General features: G+C 36.7%; 2 protein-coding genes across 3 annotated transcripts; one reads left to right on the top strand and one right to left on the bottom strand.

The window, feature by feature from the left end:
• Positions 1–166: 166 nt before the first annotated feature.
• Positions 167–1,579, bottom strand: LOC105229722 (coiled-coil-helix-coiled-coil-helix domain-containing protein 10, mitochondrial). Its single transcript, XM_011210153.3, has 3 exons — positions 1,354–1,579; positions 845–1,022; positions 167–753 (listed from the first exon to the last, which is right to left on the bottom strand). The coding sequence occupies exons 1-3, from the start codon at positions 1,398–1,400 to the stop codon at positions 493–495; spliced, it is 486 nt and encodes a 161-aa protein (XP_011208455.2). The 5' UTR covers positions 1,401–1,579; the 3' UTR covers positions 167–492.
• Positions 1,580–4,563: 2,984 nt separating this feature from the next.
• Y1552 (uncharacterized protein CG1552) lies at positions 4,564–6,465 on the top strand. 2 transcript variants are annotated; one of them, XM_011210152.4, is made up of 3 exons: positions 4,564–4,840; positions 5,777–5,891; positions 6,072–6,465. In XM_011210152.4, the coding sequence occupies exons 1-3, from the start codon at positions 4,708–4,710 to the stop codon at positions 6,295–6,297; spliced, it is 474 nt and encodes a 157-aa protein (XP_011208454.2). In that variant the 5' UTR covers positions 4,564–4,707; the 3' UTR covers positions 6,298–6,465. The 2 variants fall into 2 exon arrangements, with proteins under 2 accessions (XP_011208454.2, XP_011208453.2); XM_011210151.4 differs by having other exon boundaries at positions 4,567–4,840; positions 5,777–5,930.
• Positions 6,466–18,774: the final 12,309 nt, after the last annotated feature.

Genomic DNA, 18,774 nt, shown 5'->3' with positions numbered 1-18,774 from the left:
AATTATGTGGAAATTATTTCGGTTATTTTTCCCTGCTCTGTGTTGCAGTGTCAATAGCGAACAACAACTGCATTTGTTATTTTGTTTTGATGACTCGACGTGTGTCTGCAGCACGTGAGTTGCTAATTGCATTTTTTTTTTTTTTGTTTTTAGTGGTGTGATCCGATTTGTTTTTTGGTCATTTGCCAATTAACGCTTCCACGTTATCTGTTTGCACATATTTTCTGCGTAGATTTTTCTAGAAATATTTAACAAAATGCGCTTGTTGTCGTTATTCGGCCTATTGACTTTCGCTTATTATCTGAAACATTCAACAAATTCTCCCTTTCTTTCGCAACACAGAAAAATCAATCAACCATGGAACTTTAAAAATCTAAACTAAATTTTTTTATGTTCACAATTACTTCATAGATTAATATTGTATTATAGCAAGCATTATATAACGGGTTGAATATTTAAATAATTGAAGTTTGTTGATGTAGGGCCCACAATTTATTGCAAGTGATGTTGAGCCTTGCACTGTCGTAGCGCTTCGTTGAAGCCCTCGCAGAGTGTTAAGTCAGATTGGCCTTGAGCGCATTGCAGGAACTGTTTAATTTCCCAAGCGCATGCACCTTGTGGCTCGTTGGGCTGAGCAGCATTGCCATAATATTGCTGTTGAGCTGGTGGAGCTGCTGCAGCAGCGGGAGCGGCAGCCTCCTTATCGCCAGAGCCGCTGAACAAGCTAGTAATACCGGCGCCAAGAGTATGACCCTGTAAAATAGTTTTTAATATAGAATTTTGTTTAATATAATTATTTGCGGAGGTCTTTAGAGAATTACAATTAAATTTCCGATTAACTTACCACTGCTGAACCAACAGCTACACCGCCAGCGGTAGCTGCCATTTGTTGGAACATTGATGGCTGCTGTGGTGCGCCAACAGCACTGGGTGCTGCTTGTACTGGTGCTGGGGGTGCTGCCGGAGCTGTGCGTGCCGGCACATTTGGTGTTGGTGCAGGTGCATGATGTGTGGGCACACTCCTTTTATAAAGAATAGAAAATGTTGTTATTATGTTGTTTTTTATCATACGGCATACTTTTTGACGTTTGTCAGCTGCATTAAAGTTCGAGAAAATTTTAGAGCTGTTACGCAACAACGTAATGTGTAATGTGAATTTTGGCAAACATCTTATTGATGGTATATAAATATAAATCTTCAGAAGTAATTTTCCGTGGATTTTTTATTTATATTTATTTACAATGCACCGATAATCAGTTTGACGCACGATTTTGCACTTTGCACCCATGCGGTTGTTGTTGTCACAGCTCCACAATTTCTGAACAAAAGAAAATTTTTTCCATTTGCGCTTACCTTCTGGTGGCTGGTGGGGGGCTAGCTGAACGTCCACGTCGTACCATTTTTGCAAATTTGTTTTAATTAATTAAATATTTGAAATAATAAATATCACTGATTTTCTTTATCGCTTGAAAAATCACTTGTAAAATTGGCTAAGTGCCTTTCGCTTTATTATATCTTTGTTCTTGTGTTTTCTGTTTTAAACTGACGTTTAACTTTCAGCTCGCGTGTCTTTTATAAAATTTCCGAATTGCCAGAAATTTCCTATCTCTTTTCTGCTTCTGCGCGAAAATTACAACAAAACAAACTGTCAAAAGTGACAATTCCAATCAGAAAATTGTTCGTGGTAATAGATTGAGAATATGCGTTGTTCAAGAATTTCAGGAAGCGGAAGTTAAATAATTTAATTTTGTTAAATTTTTTCACATAGAATTTTCTTATTTAAAGTTTTGAAGTAAAATGCCAAAGTAGTGAGTAAAATATTTTTTTAAGCAGAGCAAGTATAAATTTGTACGCTATTGATTCCAAGGTGAAGTAAGAACGCTCAGTATTGATGGAGCGTAATTTTACAAAACGGAAGGAGAAGTAAGTAGAAGTCGGAAGTTTACTTGTTTTCGTCATTATTTTTAATTACATCAAAATAAGTTAAAATAGATGTTAATTGATGTTATCTGCTTAGAATTTGAGGTTAACGAATGATAAGCAGCCAAAAATTGACAGACAACAATCTTATAAATAACATCGAAAAGCACATAATCCTGCCCCTTTCTTACATACACATGTATATGCATCTGCTAACAGCAATTGCGCTTGCTAATAGGTATCTTGCTGTGACTCTTACATTATGCTGCTGACGACCTTGGCTATGCTAAATTTACAGAGCACAACACACAACTGATAAAAATGAAAGCTGTACGGTTTATTGCAATTATTTCAAATGTTGAAAAATAAAACGACAATATTATAAATTTCATAAATTTTCCAAGTTCTCCAAATACACTACCCCATCCAGTTAAAAATTATTAAAAAAATAATCTAAATTACTTTTAAATAACATTGTTGTTATCACACAAAAATTCATGCAAATTTGACACCAACTAGCAACAACAAATATATTAACACTAACCAGTGTCAGGCGCACAGTAGATAAATCACTGAATTGCGTTCCAGCTTAGTTGAGGTTATGTGCTTAGACACACATACACACTTGAGTCATTTAGACATCACCTCTGTTAACAGATATGTATTTTAGTTGCATTAATCAAAAGCGACAATGACACATCATGAGCAACAACAAATGTGGAAAATCATATCAATTCTTGTATTGTGAGTGACTAATGGGTGGAGGGGGAATACGTTTGCTCTAAATGTTGCAAAATACGGCAAATTGCGACAATATAGTGTTTGAACACTGCGAAAAAAATAGTTCAGGGAAATTTTAAAATTTAATTGTTGATATGTACTAATGCAATATTTAAAAGAAAGAAAGTTGGTGAGTATTTGTGCTGACGAACGTTGGAGAGAGTTGGTGCAGGAGTCGGAAGTTTTCAGAGAATTTTTCTAGCAGAAGTCTTTGCCATAAGTCGGTGCGTAGAGATAAACTTGCAATGCAACTATCGCACTTAAAGCAACCTCTGCCTATGAGATCAATTTGCTATTGGTGTAGGAATGTAGAGAACGGCTGAATAGTCTAGCGGAACGTAACCAAGTCCGGTCACAAATGTATAGCCGGGAATGAACTGGCTGATGAGCTCGTCCGCTCCGCAGCATTCACTAAAATGGTTGGATCTAAACTCTTCATAACGGTGGGTCCACATACTAAAAAGGAGCTGCTCTATAAGGAGGAAGGAGTAGGTAGGGAGAGGTATTGGCAACAACTCCAAGGCATGCCCAGACAAGTTGCTAAGGAGGGGTTATATCCTCAGCAGGTTTAAATGGGCCTAGTTTCTTGTGCAAATTGCCACTTCTGCGACAGGGAGCCTAAAACTCCAGAACACCTCCTAATTAACTGTGTAACAGACGCAGTTGAAAAACCCTTGGACCCATGTTTCCAAATAAGGATCACATCCCCTCACTAACACCTAGCAGTATATTGGAATTTATCAATATGCTGGGGCTAGGTGGGTCGTTGTGACTTAGGAGAGGGCACAATAGACCTTAGGTCGCGGTGCAATCCTCATCTATTTATCTCATCTAGTGAAGGACGTGAATATATCGAAAGCTTGCCTCATGTGAGTCGGGCATCCACATCTGTTAATGACGATAACAACGAAAAAGTTAAATATACAGTGCTTGAAAATCCTTATGTTGGCATCAGAGAGATAGCAGAGGATCACAACATATCTAAGGGATCGACTCAACACATTTTGGTTAATGTTGGGGAGGCAGCGTGTTAATGCTAGGCTCGTACCAAAAGATCAGCAGCGTTTGCAAAAAGGACGTCGTGTACCGGTCACAAAAGAGAAGCTTGACAACGTAGTTGACCATTAATGGTGACGAGACTTGGGTTTATGAATACGGTGTTGAAGCTCTCCAATCTAGTCAACAGCGCTCCGGGAATGGGCTTAAAAACAAATTCACTGAAGACACTGAACGCAATCCCACTCCATTATTACAAATAGCGTTTGGAAAATAATCTATTTTGAAAGTGTTACACAAGAAAATATATGAGTCCGGTTCAAATTTGATCAGATAAGATCGTGACTCTTAAGTAACCCGCGGTGACTTTGGGGATCGTTGCGAAATGTATACCGATTTTGTAGTCTAATTTATAGATACTATAGCGTCATCGGCATAGAGAGTGAGAGTAAGATGCTAAGTATTAGCAAAATTATAAACATTCGTTAGGATATCATGAACGGATGTTTTTTTCGTGAGATTGCCAAGCTTTTCATGAAATTCAAGCACTTTTTCGAAAGTGTCAGAAATTCTTAAAACAATCAAGAAAGTTGTAAAAAACTCTCTGCAAAAGTATAGATCTCTATCTCTCTTAAAGTAATTGCGTCTGAACAAAGGCTCACCTAGGGTATGGTAGACCAGGGTCTAACAATTTAAGATCTAAAAAGCATATGAGGAAGATTTAACAAGTTTTCTAAAGTTAAATAAAATTTTTACAGTGTACACATACATAAATATATATATGTACATCCATCAGAAGCTGGTATGTTTCAATTTGTGAGTGAATAAATTAATCAAGGCGATCATCATTTTGTGGATCGTGTAAATTCAGTGCGTTTTGACTAACGCGCGCGGAAAGCACTCTTTTGACGCTGTATTTTTTGCAAAGAAAGAAGCCTTGAAAAGAGTGCCATTTAAGAAAAAAGTGTATAAAGTTTAAAAAGGGATATTTTGGAAAACTCATTGCAGAAAATGAAGTGTCTTAGTTGCCTATTGATTTTAATGTACCTTGGCGCCTGTGCAGCCTTCGGTCAGTATCACATGCGACACTATAACAGCCGACAAGTAGACTCCAGTGAGGAGGATGACACGAATACAGTGTTGCGTAAGTAGAACAACAACAAGAACGGACTTTAACTACGGTTGCACCGAACACGAATATGTCTTATAGCATAAAAGGATATACAAAGTTGATTTTGATCCATCAGTTTGTATGGCAACTATATGCTATAGTGATCCGATCTGAACAATTTCTTCGGAGATTGTAGCGCTATCCTGCATAAGAATTTAAGCCAAGTTTCGGGAAGATAACTTAGAAAATAGAAAAGTTTTTCATACAAGGATACGATTTTTATCAGTCAAATTATATGACAGCTATGTGCTATAGTGATCCGATCTGAACAATTTCTTCGGATATTGTAGCGTTACAGTGCATAATAATTTAAGCCAAGTCTCACGAAGATATCTTGGAAAATAGAAAAGTTTTTCCTACAAGGACACGATTTTTAGCGGCCGATTTATATGGCAGCTATATGCTATAGTGATCCGATCTGAACAATTTCTTCGGAGATTGTAGCATTGCCCTAAAAAATTATATAAGCCGTGTTGTGCGAAGATATTTTGAACAATTGAAAAGTTTTTCATACAAGGAATCATTTTTATCGGTTAATTTACATATATTATAGCTTATGTTATATTGATCCGATTCCGAGATATGAGCAGCTTTTTGGAGAGAAATGGACGCGTGCAATATTTCAGACTGACGACGGAAAGCCGGTTATGACCAAATCGGTTCAGCTCCTCAGTCAGACCCCTTATATTGGTGTACCTACATATTCTATAGGGTCTCCGAAGTGTCCTTCGGGCTGTACAAACTTTATAGAAAATTAAATATGACCTATTCAGGCTATAAAAATAATGATTAATATTTTTTTATAAAAATATGTCCCTCAATATATGTATTTAAAAAAATCTAAAAAATTCAAAATATTTTTATTTAGTCCCACTTTCGTCATCTCATTACCATCCTCTCCATTTACAGGCTCCTATCGCCGCTGCATGTGGGAACAATCGAAATTTCTACCGCGTCGCCTGGTGTTGCTCAGCTTATGTGCGAATTTGTTTTGTGAAAATAATCAAATCGTACCACGTTCCAGGTCTATTTTTGTAGTGGAAAAGATGTCTAGACCCAACGAGTAGATATTCGTAGTTGCACCTAACCCCCAAAACTGTCAATGTGATACCACTAATAATGTCTCTTTTCCTCTCTCTCTCTCTCTCTTGCTCTCTTTTTATCAATTTATCTTTCTTTTTACAAATGTACGCGTGTCGTTTAGCTGCCTGGACATTTTGCCCGATCAATGCGAGCAAGGCGATGAGGAGGAGCTTATGTATAAACCCTTCCCGGATTGCTGCCCCGTCTATTGTAATCTCAAAAGACGCATGCAACGCCTGAAGACAATGCACTACCGACATCGGAAACTTTTGAATTTGCAACAACAACAAGCGCAGTCAGATTTAATGCTTGGTAACTACAACGTGGATGATCTGGGCTTCAGATAAGCGTGTCGGCAAGGATGCCGCCAGCGCACACTTGGCAGTGCTGCAAGTGCAAAAGTGCTCAGTTTTGTTTGAAGAAATTTTTTTTGAATAAATGGAAATTCGATATAGTGGCAATTATATGCTCGTAATAAAACTCGAAGTGTGAAGTGCTGTATTTATTTTGGTCGCCTTTTCTCGTTTCATTTGTATGCGTGCATTGTAACCCAAATAATTAATTGATAGCGATCTCAATGGACTCGATTCAGTCAATGGCACCTACGACTTGCTCACTTTATGACTTAATTATTATTTATCAGCAGCTCATATCTAATGAAGTTTTGCGTTGCGCATGCGCACGTCGTGTTCGGGCGGCAAATCTTATTTATGCACGAGCCGACTAGTTGGCATGGAGTTGGCGCTGGCGCGACGTGCTGCCCACCAATTGGTTTTTGGCCACATGTGCGCATAAATTAAGTGTGACTTTTTTGGATCGCATTGCAATCACAATGAGAGCAGATTTATAAATAATTCTGTGATAATTATACGAGTATATAGATATAGATATGTGCACTGCAATGAAGTCATTTCATCGCCCACAGGTGTTTTTTAGATTAATATTTCCTCTAAAAATATTACAAAAAACACATTTCTGGTGGCGAGGTTACGCAAAAATGGGATTCACTTTTGCTTTTATTGGTTTGAGGTTATACTGTGGGGCATATGTAATCGAAACAATTTCCAGCAACGTTTCGTTAGCTTCTTCATATCTTTAGAAGTACCTGCGTTTGAAAGATGTGTCTCTACCATATTTAATACTACCTGTAGATGGTATTGGAGGACGAGAGTCACGTGTAGAAGTTCACGTAAGTGAAGAAAGTTCTCTGTGCGCCATTCACTTGGGAGTGCCCACAAACGATTCTTTAACATATGGCTCAAGCAGCTCAAGACTTCTAGTCTTAGACCAATTATCTTCAAGGTACCAAAAAATATGCGTTTGAAGGCGAAACTTTTATCGCCACAGGTTGTGCGCTGTGTTTGATCCTCTTCCGTTCACAACCTAAACGCAAATTTCTCATCTCAAGCCTTTCACTTTCACATTTGGAGAATACTGCTAGGTAGATATGCGTTGAATGGATATAACATGGGGTCGTTCCATTTACGTAGATTTACGTAGATAAGTATATAAGACCTCTAACACTTGGTAGTAGGGAGTTGAAGGTGTCTAAAGAGGTCAAATTTCTAAGCATTACATTAAACTCAACCTTATGCTGGAATAGGGATGTGGAATTAACACTGTCCAGAGCCACCAAAGCTCTCGCGATATGTAGATGCCTAGCCGGTAGATCCTGGGACTGCAAGCCAGGTATCATTAGGAGAAGACATACCACTGGCCCTTCTTCAGGGTGAAGGTGTTACGACGAGCCAGATATCATTAGGTGGCTGTATATCATGACCGCCTATTGTCACTTTTGGAACGGCTGCTTGGGCATCGAAAGCGACACAATCTTCAACTACTGAAGCTGCAAAGACTCCCTTGCGTCACGTACGCAGAACCCTTCTACTGGAGCTCTATCTAGTGATGAAACAGGTAGCGAAGCATACCATGCTGCTCACGACAGTAGAGGATTATGGCAATGGAGGATAATTTCGTCTCAAAAAATAAAGGCCTTAGGAAGAAGGCGTTACGACGAAGCTAAACATTACAAAGAAGTTTAAAGTTACTCTCGGCTGCAAGGCGGAGTGATTCCACACTCAACCTACTACTGAGGGGCTATTCAGTGATATACTGATGGCACAGAAACACCGGAAGGCATTGGAGCAGACATTGTGGAACCGCATGCCAAACTGCCCATACCAATGAAATATTTTCCGAGCATCTTTCAAAGGGAAGTCTCTGCTATAAATCAGTGTGCAGAAATCAATCTCCAACACAACTGTCGCAACCAGCCCATCACTATACTCAGCGCTAGTCAGGCGGCACTAAAAGCGATCTCAGCTTATGAAGTCAAATAATATTAGTGAATTAATGAATGGGAAGGCTGAACCGCCTATCAGTTTGCAACTGTGTTCAGCTGATCTGAGTGCCGCGATATAAAGAGGAAGCTGGCAATGACCTGGCCGAACAACTAATCCGCTCTGCAGCGGCTTCCAGGATGATGGGGGCTAGAACCTTGCTGGTTTTGCGACATGGAATTTGAAACTCCAGAACATCTGATTCTGGACTGCCCCGCAATTTATAGAAGCAGTCTTAAGGCCATTAGATTCATCTACTTGGAGAGGGTACACATCACTTCCATCGCTCCTAGCAAGCTACTGGAATTGTTCAGAGCGCTAGACCTTTGTGACCATATGTGATATAGGAGAGGGTACAATGGACCATAGGTCACAGTGCAAAACCTCGATTAATTTCTATCTTACTGTGTAATAGTGGTTGAGTCTTAAACAGTTTGTTGAGGGTTCAAATCTCGCTTTAGTAACAAACACACTTTATAGTTTATCTTATATCAACCCCATCCCTCTTAAATCACCGAGTGATAACTTCCTTATCCGGACTTCCGAAAGATCCGTTTGAAAACTTCTTAGAACAATTAAAGCTCTTTCGGCTGACGTCGTGACCTTTCCATTATCAACTACTAAAAGTAAATCAATCTTCCGTAATCTAAATATATCAACAACCAGCTATTAGCTGTCAATACCTACACAAATGATCAATAATTGTCTTGTCAAATGTATGAGTGCAACTAGTTGCAACGGTTAATGTATCACTTCTTACATATTTTGCAGAATTCCAACTAAACTTGTCAGCAAATTAATAATAAATGCAATTTATAAGACGCAAACCTGATTAGATAAATCTTGACCGATTAGCTTTGCCATAAATATCGGTCACACATGTGCCTGCCATAAAAAGTGTCACACTTTTGCATGCTTTTTACGTGATTTTTTCCGAAATTTGTTGCACTTAAATGCGCAATTTGTCAAATTCAAGTTCAAATTTAATTTAATTTGTCTATCTCTTGCTAGCACAGAAAATTATTAAAGTAATAATACCCATAAAGTCACGTTCAGGTTATAACAGCTGAAGTGTTGTAAAAGATAATGAAGTGCCATAATTGTTGCAATTGCATAACGGTTTTTGCACTTGTGAGCTTAGCAACGACTTCAATTGAACATGTACACATTGTGGAAATGTTTAATTAAATTGAAACTTAAGTTGTTTAGTATATGTTTAAAGACTTTCAAAATCTCAAGAACTACTTAAATTTACCCGAAAGTGCAAAACGAAAGCAAAACGACTGGAAAAAACTTTCCATTATCGGAACTGAGTTGAATTGTGTACTGACAGTCAATACTCTTCCCTACAGTCAATACTTTTCTCTACTTGTTGGACCCTTGAAATCTGCCCTTCAAACAACGATAGTTTTAACCCTTGTTAGACTCTTGAAATCTACTCTTCAATGGACTGACATCAAACACCGATAGTATTAACCCACAATTGACTACCTCAACAAAGGATCTGAATGTTATTCTCGTTATCCGGCCAATATACCATCTAGTCAAGTACTTTACTTGCTTACTTACTTACAATACCAGTTTACGGTCAGCCTGCTAACGATTTTAGGTTTTTGAAGCCAGTCTTGGCGATACTGCGGGCATGGTGTTTTATTCTTGCTTCTGAACTCAGTTGCCTTAGGTTTTCAAATACTAGCAACACAGGGTTCTTTTATAGTAGTACTTTGGGGAAGGGAAGTGAGAGAACTAAGTATATAACATTATAGAGGTGATCATAGGGGCCTACATCTAAGATACCATCTTCAGAGTCTTGGTAAAGTGTAGTCGGCAAATTGCAGAGCATGTGCAGAGATCTCGGAACATTACCTTTGTCAATGTCCAGTCTTTAGTTGGTTGAGACGGATAAGGCATCAAGGTTGGCACTTGAGAGGACAATGTTCCTTGGCTTAATTGCAGCCTGGTGCTCTTGGCCATATATTTTAAACCAACCACCTCATACTTAATACCTTATTAGGTCCTTCACGTCGCTGATCTTGATCACTTGAAGATTTTCAACAAAAAATTGCAGCTTGTTTCAAAAAACATTACATCATATAATTGAAGTCGTGAGAAAGGAACTAAACTATCGGCCTGAAACGATAGTTTGGTCTGACAGCGTAATCCTCTTTACTTTCTTCAATAGTCCAAGTTTAAACGAACATCGTCATCGTCTTGAAATATTTGTGTGGGCGAAATGAGAGTTTCACTTTCTCGAAAGCTTGGTTCTAGCAATATATCAAGGAAATCATACGACGCAAAATACCTTTATTACTTTATAGTAATCTTCGAAAAACTAATTGGAATTTCAAGGACTTGTCCTTCGGATTTATTTTAAATAACTTCTAACTTCCTCTGGTTGAGATCTCTTTTCTTTTGTTCATCAGTGGGCACTTGGTAAGGCCAATATCTAAAATATTTTGTATATCTCATGTAGAGCAAACTTTAATCCTTTTATTTCTCAATCAAAATAGTAATCTAGTATATCAGAAGTAAATAAAAAGAATTGTTGAGATATTTCCACCTCATCTTCTTCTGTACAGCTTCCTCAGATGGCGTCTTGTAAGATTCCTAGCCTTAGAGGATGGACGCCAATAGGATAATGACTAGTTAAAAGCTCCACAACTAGAGAGAGCGTAGTCTTACTGAGGGCAGAAAGATCTCTTGTGATCGATCCTGGGCCAAAAGGTTTTTGTATTTATAGTGGCCCAGCGCTGACCAAGCTTCGTCGAAGAGCATCTATCTCACAAGATGATACGGGAGAAGGCTCCCATTCTACTGATAGCGGTTATAGGTTACTTCCTTGTTAGCTCATCAGCTTTATAATTGCCTGCGATTCCCCTATGGCCCATACCAGCTTTATGACAAAGACACGCGATGCTATTGATAGCGTGGTTAGGACCTGACCGCGCTGTTAATGAGTTGAAGGCTTGTATCGCCGTTCTGCTATCGGAGTGGATGGTTCCTTTTCTGAATGAAGCTGCACTCCAGGAAAGTAAATCTACTGCTCTGGTTGGGAAACGCTGCAATATTCAGGAAGTCTGAAGTTGGAGTTGACAGATAGCTCCTCTTCACTAACCTTGCCCTCAAGGTTTGACATATCGATAAAAAAGCTCAATGCTCCTCTCCTCCAACGGCTTTTTCCCACCTACAACTCCCTCGCCAGAGTTCGGTTTGGCGACTCCATGATGCAAGATATCCAGTATGAAGTCAAAGAATTTGAGGATTTCCGAGTGTGGCTTGTGTAAGGTAAAACATTTTTAAATTAAAAATATTTTATTATTCCAACTTTGTGCAGCTTTTGTCACTTCAAACGCATTTCTTAGCTTCCTCCGGATACTTGTAAATATCAGTCATACCACAACTAAATCCTAAAACCCAAATTGAAATTCAGCGATTGTGTAAAACAAAATAACACAACAGCCGCATTGGCCAAAAAAGCACAGAAAAACAACAAATATTACAAAAACAACATTTTTAGCGGTAGTCAGACAACGGTAGCCAGAACCTAACCGCGGCGCAGCACTAATTCATTTAAGTATTTTTGGCAATATTTGCCACCACAATTGCCGGCGGCTGCCGCATTTGGTCAGAAACGTTTTAAATGTTTAACCAAATTAAATTTTCACAAATTCGCTATTTTTCTATGATCTTTATTGCTTTGTGGTTGCGAGTGCACGCGTCTCACGCCACCATGCCTCCGCTGGTGCTTGGCCAAATTACAAGCAACTTGATTTATTTGATTTATTGGCTGGAAGTACGCTTCGCGTTCAATTGCCGTTGCTTTGAGCGCTGCCGGCCTTTGGTTTTTGTTGCGCTGCTGGGGGTTTACAGTTATTGCAGCAGTGACATTTTCGCACTCAACACGCCTCGCGGCAAAACTAACCGAACGAATGCAGCGCCACTGAATTCGGTTAGTTTTTACGCTGCTTTGCTTTGTTGTTGTTACTTTCGGGGCCAAAAGCTTGGTTACTTTGGTTTCGTGGCCACCGTTGTTACGGTATCAACAATTTAGCATTTGTGTACGAGTTCGTGTGCTCACACTCCGACCGCACGCCTCTCCGCCGGCAACCGAATGCAACGGATTTGTGGCGTTGACAGTTTTTACGAGGCTTTGCCTGCAAATGGTCAATGAATAACATTTTTTCACCGTTGTTATTGCAGTTTTCGTCGCTTGCATGCACAAAAACAAAAACAAAAAATATTCGTAAAAAATGCTACAAAATTTTCTTTGCATTTTTGGTTGCCGCTTGCTGAGTTTTATTGCTTCAGACCATTTGCGTGCTACATTTAACCGCAAATAAAAAATGACAACACCAACAAATCAGTTATTTTTGGTTGAGAAAATTCTCAGGTGGTCGTGAATTTATTGTTGCTGTGCGTTGGTTAAATGCAAAATCAAAAAAATTTAATTCGAAATTATTTGGTAATTTGATATCTCTTTGGACATCGGAAAAGTATGCGACAAGGAGTGAGCATTAATTGAATAAGTCCATTAAAGTGGGTAGAGTACATGATTCGAAGGGTCAAAAGTTCGAAAATGCTTGCATGAAATTTGAAGTTATGCTATGGACAATGCTTTTTTAATACTGAGCGGCATTTTTGATCTGCTGAAAATTGAACGCTGTAGTAATTTACACCTTTAGAAGCATCCATTAACCATAAAGTTCGTTCAAAACGTTTTGTAATCACTTATTGTAATTAGTTGGGCAATATTCTAAAAGGACACCGTGTCGTATACGCAACATTTTGAAACTGATGCATTTGTATGTGTGACCAGACTCTTGTAGAACCCCCAGAGGTGATCTAGTGACTGATGCCCAGAGCATATTCAAATTATGGAGGGAACACTTTTCCAGCCTGCTGAATGGCTGTGGATGCATAACACCAGGAGATGGTGATCCCCAATTTTCCAGTGGATGATCATGGAGCTGACGTTTCATTGCCCAACGAAGACGTTTGAATTGCAATTTCCCGTCTGAAGAACAACAAAGTGGCGGAAGCCGATGGATTGCCGGTCGAGCTACTCACAAACGGCGGCGAAGAATTGATAAGTAGCATGCATCAGCTTCTTTATAGAATATCGTCGGAAGAAAGGACGCTCTGCCCAATCCATAAAAAAGAAAAAAAACCCACAATCTGCGCCAACTATCGTGGCATTACCCTCTTTAACATCGCATAAAAGGTTCTGTCGAGCATATTGTGTGAAAGATCAAAGCCCACCGTCAACAAGCCTTACCAGTGTGGCTTTAAGCCTAGAAAATATACTATGGACCAGATATTCACCTTGCGCCAAGTCGTGGAAAGGATCCGTGAAAAGAGGATCGACACACACAACACCTTCAGCGATTTCGAAGCTGCTTTTGACAGCTCGAAAAGGAACTGCCTTTATGCTATGTTTGAACTTGGTATCCCCACAAAACTAATACGACAGTGTAAGCTGGCGTTGAGCAATACCAAAAGCTCCTTCAGTAGCGGGAAGGACCTCTCCAAGCCGTTCGATACCAAATGAGGTTTCAGACAATGCGACTCCCTTTAGTGTGACTTCTTCAATCTGCTGCTGGAGAAAATAATTCGAGCTACAGAACTAAACAGAGAAGGTACCATTTTCTATAAGAGTGTACAGCTGCTGCTGATATTGATATCATAGGCTAATAACTGCGCCGTTAGTTTAGCATTCTTCAGAATGGATAAGAAAGCGAAGAAAATAGGTCTGTTGGTGATCGAGGATAAGACGAAATATCTCCTGCCTTTAACAAACAGTCGTCGCACTCGCGACTAGGCACCCATGTCACTGTTGACAGTCATAACTTCGAAGTAGATAATTTCGTCTATCTTGAAACCAGCATCAACACCAACAACAACGTCAGCCTAGGTAGGAAATTGAGAAGTAAAGTTTTCTCTCGAAGAACAAAGACTAAACTCTACAAGTCACTCATAATCCTCGTCCTGCAGAGCCATGGACGATGACAACATCTGATGAGTTGACGTTACGAGTTTTCGAGAGAAATGTTTTGCAAAAGATTTATGGTCTTTTGCGCATTGTCAACGGCGATTACCGCAGTCGATGGAACGATGAGCTGTACGATACATACGACGACAGCCGAATATCTCGAGAAGTATCAATGATAGCGATTTTGACCCCGAACTTTTTTTATAGAAAATAAAATTTCTTACAAATTTGTCATGCACATTTTTTCTATAGCTCCTGTCATTTACGAGATATATGCAAAAAAATGCGAAATTCTTGGAAAAATCGGGTTTAGAGCCCCGTACTACCTCGCGGGTGTGGGTTACGACTTTGTTGATGTGGGTACTTTTATAGAGTGAACAATTCTGATAAATGTGGGTCTAAAGTCAAAGCGATGCCATAAAATACCTCTGATCTGTAGGAATTTAAAGATAAAAACTCACTATTGTAGTGTATTTTCTATGGAGAACTTTTACAGGCCTTGGTCCAGTTCTTAATGTTAATATTAAGGGCAATCAGGGAATTTTTTTTTGGGTATTTCCAAGGAAGTTTCGTGATGGGACTGAAAAAAAAGTTAAAAAAACACCCTAATGTACATATATGTGTACATCTCATATCTTAATATACTATCTTAAAGCATCACTGCCAAATCCATATGGATTTTCCACACATTTTTATAATAACCAGTAGGTAGTATGATCTATAATTATATATATACAATAAATTAGCATTAGAACCGAGCATGGAGCAACTGCTGAAGTACGAAACGTTAAGTGTTATTTTATTAAAATTAAAATAAATACTGCTTAGTAATACAATATATTAAGAAAAATTAAATTGACTTACGTTAAAATATGTCTTACTTATGAAGAAACGTCTACCTAGAATGAAAAGAATACCAAAATGTGTTGAATATATTTACTTGAAATTATGCTATATGTGAAGATATATAATTGTCTAGTTATAATATATTATAAATGATATTCTATCATATAATCTTTAAAGACAATTTCAAACATCTGAACGGACCTTTATAAGAAAAGGCTTCTGATACATGAATTGTTCGAAGTTGACTTAAAACTTACCTGCTAACACCCAAACGAACACAAAAAAGGAAGTAAAGAAAAGTATAGCGCCCTTTCCCTACCCTTAAATGACGTTTCGCTGCTTTCAATTATGACATCACAAAGTACTGTATTTTTCTGTCACAATCACGCCAAAAAAAGAACAACGCGACTGTGTGGTCAATCGCAGTTCGATCGTTGTTGCTTTTGTTGATGCGCTTCAGCTAATAATGACAAAAACTGCACAAGAAAATATCTCAAAAAAAAGTTATGCATCTAGCGCCAAATTTTCTTGTCATATTTTGAGTCCTAACAGTCACCAGTCTGTCTCAGCGGTCACAACTAAACAATTGATTGGAAAAAATAATATTTTTTTCTGCGAATTGTCGTTAATATAGTAATTACCAAAGCACAAAACATAATTATGCACCGTCGAAGATTATATAGATGCAACAAATATGCATTTTTAGTCAAAAGTCATAACTAGTTATTACTATGCAGCAATTGTATGGATTGTAAAGTGCGTTTTTATGTCAATTCTGCAAGCATTATTTGTTCGCAACTCATTCATTTGCCACTCTAAACAGACAAATCAACAGAAGTGCGTACTTATTGTTGCGGCATTTAAAAATTTGAATGAATATTTCAAGCACAATAACTGCCTATGCACATGCGCACAGACATCAGTAGATATGTGTACTCATTAGAAGTCTGAATAATTGCTACGGCACATGCGCTAAATTACCGGTCTTTGATTTTCCGATTTTTTTCTTTTTGTTGTTGGCAGTTGATTTATGTATGTAGTGCAGTTGGACTCTGAGCTTTGTTGTCATTTATTATATTTTATTTATTTTTCCTATTTTTATTTGCATAACTTTGCATTTGAATATGCCGCCCATGTCCGTTGCCCGTTGTCCGCTGGATTATTTGTTGTTTGTTTGCGTTGCATTGAGTGCTCACCCATTGAAACCGTTCATTGCACAGCCACTTTATCTATTTAGCTAGTTGTTTGTAGGTATGTAGGTATGTATGTATGTGAGTTATTATTGTTTTGTGTGCGCATAAATATTGCAATTGTTGTTGTTGTTTAGCCATTTGCGTATTCATTGTCAAATATTCTGGGGTAAATAATAAATAAAAGGAAATAAAATAAAATAAAATTAAATTAAATAAAGTAAAATTAAATAAAATGAAATAAAATAAATAAAGTACAATAAAAAAATAAAATAAAGTAAAGTAAAAAAAGTAATAAAATAAAATTTAAAATAAAGAAAATAATTCAGAATAAAATAGACTAAAAAAAGATATAATAATTAAAAGGCAAAAATAAAATAACAATGAAAATTTGAATAAAAATATAATATAAAATAAACCAACATAAAACTATAAATTATTATTTCCTCTAAAAATAATAGTTTAAAAACTTGAAATTTTTATTAATAAAAAAAAAATAAAAAATAAAAAAATAAAAAAACCGAAAAAAATATATATTAAAATTAAATAAAATAATTAATATTAAAAATTAAAAAAAAAATTATAAAACAAACCAACATAAAAATATAGATTATAGTTTCCTCTAAAAATAATAGTTTAAAAACTTGAAATTTTTAACAAAATAAAATAAAAAAAAAATTAATTAAAAAAATAAATGAAATTGAAATGAAATAAAAAACGATGAAAATTTAAATTTGAAAAAATATATTATACAACAAACCAACATAAAAATATAAATTATTATATCCTCCAAAAATAATAGTTTACAACTTGAAATTTTTAATAAAATGAAATATAAAAAAAAATAAAATAACAGAAAAAATAAATTAAAATTAAATAAAATAATTAATATTGAAAATTTAAATTTAAATAAAATATTATAAAACAATGTAACACAAAAAATATAAGCTACTACTTCCTCAAAAAATTACTACTTTAAAAACTTGCAACTTTTATTTTAATAATTTTAATAAAACAAAAATGCTAAAAATAAATTTTCCGGCTACCCACACCAACAAAATAAATAAATATGTAAATATCTAACAACATCTCGAAAAACTATGTTCTTCATCTAAAAGATAAAGTCATCATCGGGCAACGCATTGTCATTCTAGTCCCATGACAGCGCTTCTTTTTAGAATCTTGAATATCTTCAAAATCATTGACATCTTTATTTATTTGCCATTGCCAGCGTATATTGACATACAACAAATAAACAAATATTGCAACAAGGTCATATCATCATGTGAGCTCCGTTGGCAGAGTTGTCTGTTGAAAAAAATTAAAGACACTGAAGAGGTACATGACCATATGTGGACTCTCTGGCATTGTGGTGGAACATTCGTTTTCAATTGAATAAGAAAAATTACATCTACATATGTATGTACATATGTACATCTTTATAAAATTTCAATATTATATTTTTTCTAGACTATCGGAAAAAACGGGTTTTTGAAATGTAATATAGAAGGAATCATCATAGAAAAATTTAGCTTTGTTGTTCGAAAATAAATATTATAGATCTATTAATAAAGAAATTCTGAAATTTTTGGAAGAAAATGTTTTAAACTCGGCCATGATGCGCCCGCGTTGGCAGGATAACTCGTTACAGGATCACTCGTTACAGGATACAGTGAAAAAATTCGAGTTTTAGTTACAACCTTAAGTTAGACCTTGGGCGAAGGAGAAAAAACTGAAAATTTGGTTTTTGGCAGACATTTTTACAAAAAAAAATAAAATTTCAGTGAAATTTTTCGCGACATTTTGTTTTTCAAATAGTTGTAATTGAAAAAAATTCTTCGTCCAAGTTTTTAAGAATTGTAGTTCAAAGACCTGTGAAACATTTCATGAAGATCATTTGAGTAGTTCCCGAGAAATCTTGCCAACCCAAAGTTTCCAAACACAGTTTCGAGAAAATCGCGTTTAAAGACGGCGCACTTAGCCCAGCTAACCTCGAGCGCACAAGTTCTCAAGACTGTATCTCCGAAACTATTACTCGGAAAATTTAGGACAATATTCTAGAGGTGTTGTAGAATTTAATAAGACAATAAAATACATTTTAAAACCCGTAAATCCATGTAACCTCTTCAATATGATAAAATTATACATAGTTCTCACTTTATATACCCTGAATAGGGTATTGTAAGTTTGCCAAGATGTTTGCAATTTCGGAGGTCATTTAAAATATATATCTAAATAATCAGCGTGACTGGCTAAGTCGATTTAGCCATTTCCGTTTGTCAGTATGTCTGTATATATACGAATAAATCCTTCAGTTTTTGAGATATCGATCTGAAATTTTGAAACCAAATTAGATTCGGAATGGTCCGTTTAAGGAGATTCTTTCTTAGATCATTTTTATGTTCGTTTGGAGATCAATCTTCCATGTTTCCCTCGTATTTCCTAATGAAGTGAAAAGTT

The sequence above is a fragment of the Bactrocera dorsalis genome, chromosome 4, assembly GCF_023373825.1.
Source record: "Bactrocera dorsalis isolate Fly_Bdor chromosome 4, ASM2337382v1, whole genome shotgun sequence".
Taxonomy (NCBI): Eukaryota; Metazoa; Arthropoda; class Insecta; order Diptera; family Tephritidae; genus Bactrocera; species Bactrocera dorsalis.
This window is presented reverse-complemented; position numbering and strand designations above follow the sequence as displayed.